At 32.3% G+C, this 4353-nt stretch overlaps 1 protein-coding gene across 1 annotated transcript; it reads right to left on the minus strand.

Annotated features, from left to right (window-relative positions):
* Window positions 1–1921: 1921 nt before the first annotated feature.
* LOC140436030 (uncharacterized) lies at window positions 1922–2290 on the minus strand. Its single transcript, XM_072524742.1, has one exon. It carries the CDS (start codon window positions 2288–2290, stop codon window positions 1922–1924), a length of 369 nt encoding a protein of 122 aa, XP_072380843.1.
* Window positions 2291–4353: the final 2063 nt, after the last annotated feature.

Below are 4353 nucleotides of genomic sequence, written 5' to 3' on the forward strand. Positions count from 1 at the left end.
GAACTGGATTTGGTAAAGTATCAAATTATTGAATTATATTGGTAGTAACCTGTACTCAACACGTTTTATTAGAAAGGTAAAAAGTATATAAAGTTTAAATAGTGTAAATCTGAATCATTTCAATACAATAACAATCAATATTTAAGTAAATATATCGTTAGACCACTGTTGTATCATTTGTATCCAAAAATCACCTTACTAAATGATACATTAAGTGCCTAAAATACGATTTTTCTGGATACAATTACATCCCCAAGTTCTATTTTCGCCTTCATTATTAATTTCAACAGCTCATTTTTTTAATTTTTTTTATCGGTCGTACCACTGTCAAACATTTACTATACTTTCTTATTTTTATTATCTTTATTCTTTTTAAAAATTTTGTTACATCATGTTTAGATTAGATCAGTCCATACCGTTCTGAAAAATAATAAAATGTCACGTAAGTAAGCATTTGACTTCTAAATTATTACTTATTTACACACTTTGCACTGTTAAAAAGAGAGGACTACCTGCTTGAACAGTTAAGTAAAGGCCAAAATAGTAGGGACGACTACGTTAGCTATTATTTCAGATGATACATTAATGAAAAAACTGAAGTATTTTTGTAGACTAATCAAGTTAGTAAAAAACAAACCTTTTTTCGTCACAACTGTATAGAGGGGTTTGATAGTTCAAATGTGTAGTATGAGGTAATACAAAAAGACTTTCATCTAGGGATTCATCAATTTTTTAGTAGAAATATTTTTAAATAGATAATCAAAATGTCAAACTCATTATTTCGCTCATAACTTAAATTTTTTTCTATTTAAAGACGTCAACTTTTTCAGAAAAAAAAGATACCCTAAATTAAAATCAGATGATAAACAAAAAAGTTAATGTAAAATGAACAACAAAATCACTGTTTTTGAATATTGTTAATAACGTTTTTATTATGTATTAAAATTTGTTTAAATGTACCTGAACTTGAGGGTCTTATCATGATTGAATTGTGTACAAAAGATGGACGAGATCGGTTGAATAGTTTTTGCGAAATTTAATTTGTTTATAAATTTTTTTTAGAAAAATGAGCTAATTTCTAAGACTTGTCTAGATAATTTAACTGAATGGATCTCAGTAATCCTGGGCTTATTTTCTTCTTTAAGACGTATACTAATAACCTATGGAAAAAAGTTTTAATAACATGTATGTACACAAAATGATTTAATAATAAATAGCACTTTTAAGCTTATAAACATTTGAAATAACTCCGTAGGATTTAGTACAAATAAAAGGCTAAAAAATATTTGGATAGCTAGTTAAAAAACTTCTAGGACCCTTAGGAGCCAAGATAACCCCTTTTTTTTTTAAATCACTGTTAAGTTAATTAACAACATTAAGGGGTAAAATTAACCAATCTTTTATAAGAAAAGTCAGTGTAACAAAACTTTTAGCAAACAATTATTAAAAATTATTTAAACACGAGTGTTATAAACAAAGAGTACTTTGCGTTCCGACTAGAGCAGGGGTTCCCAAACTTTTTTGTACCACGCCCCCTTTTGTTGAAATGAAAGTTTCTCGCGCCCCCCACCCCTTAACAATAAATTGTATGGGCCTAGGAACAAAACAAAAACAAATAAGTATTACATAGAAAACAAAACATTTATTTATACTGCCATAAGATACAATATTACTAGTTTTTAAAAAATACAAAAATTCTTAATAAAAGAAATATAGATTAAGTTGGTTAGTGAGACGGATGTGTTTGCATTTTATTTACTAGTATGTCTATGCGTGGCTGAGTTTTAGTAAGTGCATAACGCAAGTCGCTAGCAGCATCAAGTTTATCCCGATACTTTGTTTTAATTGCCACAAGTGTTGAAAATGCTTTTTCGCACAAATAGGTGCTTGAAAAGGGCAAATATAAACGAAGAGCTTCCCGTCATACACTAGGATACATTTTGAAATATTTTAACCAAAATGAAGGTTTGTCCATTATATCAAAGTTGTATTTGGCAGAGGAATCATGTTTTATTTGCAAAGCGTCTTCTTGAAGTGATTCAGGCAGGGAGTCTATGTTGACATGGAATGTGTCAATTGACATTCTGAAAATACTATCGTCACAAGTGTTTGGGAAGTATTTCTGGAACTCTTCAATTAGACTCTCCAAAAGGTTTGATATTTGATATTTGGATAAAAGGTCCTTGAAGCGTGTTTCTTCTGAGATTGACTCTGCTTTAGGAAAACTCGAATAATTGTAGAGGTTTGCTGATATTTTACGCCTCCAAAGTTGCCATTTCTCAATATACATCTTGATCGCATCACGATGAGTAACTATATTTGACTCTCCACCGTGCAGTTTTAGGTTAAGGCTGTTCAACGAGTTAAAGATGTGTGACAAGCCAATATTACTTGGGTACAATGTTTTTTGAAGGCCACGCTTAGTTCATTTTGCTTTTCCTGGTCCAAGAATGTGATTACTTCATCTCGAAGGTCAAATAATCTTGCCAACATATTTCCTTTTGAGAGCCATCCTACTTCTGTATGAACTAGCAGTGTTTTGTGATCACTCCCTAAATCTTCACAAATAGTTTTAAACAGTCGGGTATTCAATGCACCATTTTTTATGTAATTACCTACTTTAATACACAACTTTAAGACAGCATTCAGTTCATTTGAAAGAGTTTTTGCTGCCAAGGCTTGTCGATGTATAACACAATGGATCCCAGTCACATCAGCATTTTTCTCTCTTACTAATTGTAGAAATCCTGAGCGAGAACCAAGCATTGAAGGCGCGCCATCCGTATACACCGATCAGTTTTTGCCAAAAGAGTTCACGTTTGTCAAAAAGTCTGATACTGCTTTCATAACATCAATACCTTTTGTCGTAGTCTCAAACTCTGTAGAAAAGAGTAGCTCGTCTTTCATTCTTTCGTTTTCAATACACCGAACATAAACTAGCTGAATAGCTAGCAAAAAATGGCGATCATTTTACTACATCAAGTACCTGGTTTTGTATGTCTTCGGCCATATCATCAATGCGACGTTTCACAGTATTGCCAGAAAGAGGTATTTGAGATAACTTTTGCTGACTCTGCGTTCCAAGAATAATATCATCTGCCTTTAACAAACACGGTTTAACAAGCGTCTCTCCAATAATATGGCTCTTCTTTTCTTTAGCAATCAGAAGTGATAGCTCATATGAAGCTTCAAGTACTTTTTCAGATGACTGGAAGGGGAAGGATGGCAGTGCTTGGAAACGCTCGGTTGTCAAATGCGCGCTATTGCCACATTGAACGGCTCACATTCCATTCTTTCAAGCATTCGATTTCAAATTTATGTGTAAAGTCAGATATAAAGTGGTTTGTTTTAATTTTCTAAACATCATGGTTACTTTAGAATTTTAGAAGGACTACCTAAATTTAATTTAATTTTCGACTTGTCTCTCGCTCTCTCCTGACATCTCTCTCCTCACGCCCCCCGGTTTGGGAACCCCTGGACAAGAGTAAAAAGAGTGAGGGTAACCGACTGAAGCGCCAGTCGCGCTTTTCAAACAATCCAACGCAGTTGCAAAATAGAGCACTCGCAAAAAATAACATATCTCGGGTCATTCTGGACCAAATTTGCTATTTCTTGCTTCTTATAAAAATGACAGGAGAAAGTGAATTATTGATCCTTCTTAAATTCTACGCCACTGGCGGAATTGCCATTTTACCGCAATTTTTCTATTCTCCGATACTTTCTATCTAAATAATAGACTCTTTGGTTATTCGTAACGATAAAGTCATTATTTTTTGAGGTATTTGGAAGTTAAAAATGAAGCGCTACAATTATGTTGATTAATGTTTTAAAATGTCGGTGTTTGTATAAAAACTAATTTGTTTAAATTTAATAGGAGTATATGGAAAAATGTATTAAATAATAATTTAATGTTTATAAATAACATTTATTTAATATAGTTTTATTTTTGCATCTCGTAGTTATTACCTGCTTTGTTTTGGATAATTTTGCAAAGAAAATACGATAAATGTTATTATTTTAACTTTGTACCCCAGTTTAAATAAACAAATAGCAAGTTTGGTCCAGTATAACCTAAGATATGTCAATTTTTTCCGAGCGTCCCACTTTGAAACTGTGTTGGATTTTTTGAAGAGCTCCGCTGGCACTTCAGTCGGTGACCCTCACTCATTTTACTCTAGCAGGAGTGCAAAGTACTCTATGTTTATAACACTCATATTTAAACAATTTATAATAGTTTTGTTTGTTAAAAATTTTGTTAAAACTTTTACTTTTCTTTTAAAGGATAGGTTCATTTCAGCCCTTAATATTGTCACAGCGATTTAAAAAATGGGGTATCTTGGCTCCTAAGGATTT

This window comes from Diabrotica undecimpunctata, chromosome 3 (assembly GCF_040954645.1).
Source record: "Diabrotica undecimpunctata isolate CICGRU chromosome 3, icDiaUnde3, whole genome shotgun sequence".
NCBI lineage: Eukaryota > Metazoa > Arthropoda > Insecta > Coleoptera > Chrysomelidae > Diabrotica > Diabrotica undecimpunctata.

What these genes read in the sequence shown, in the direction of transcription:
- LOC140436030 (XM_072524742.1), bottom strand. Translation starts at nt 2,290, where the DNA reads ATGTATATTGAGAAATGGCAACTTTGGAGGCGTAAAATATCAGCAAAC.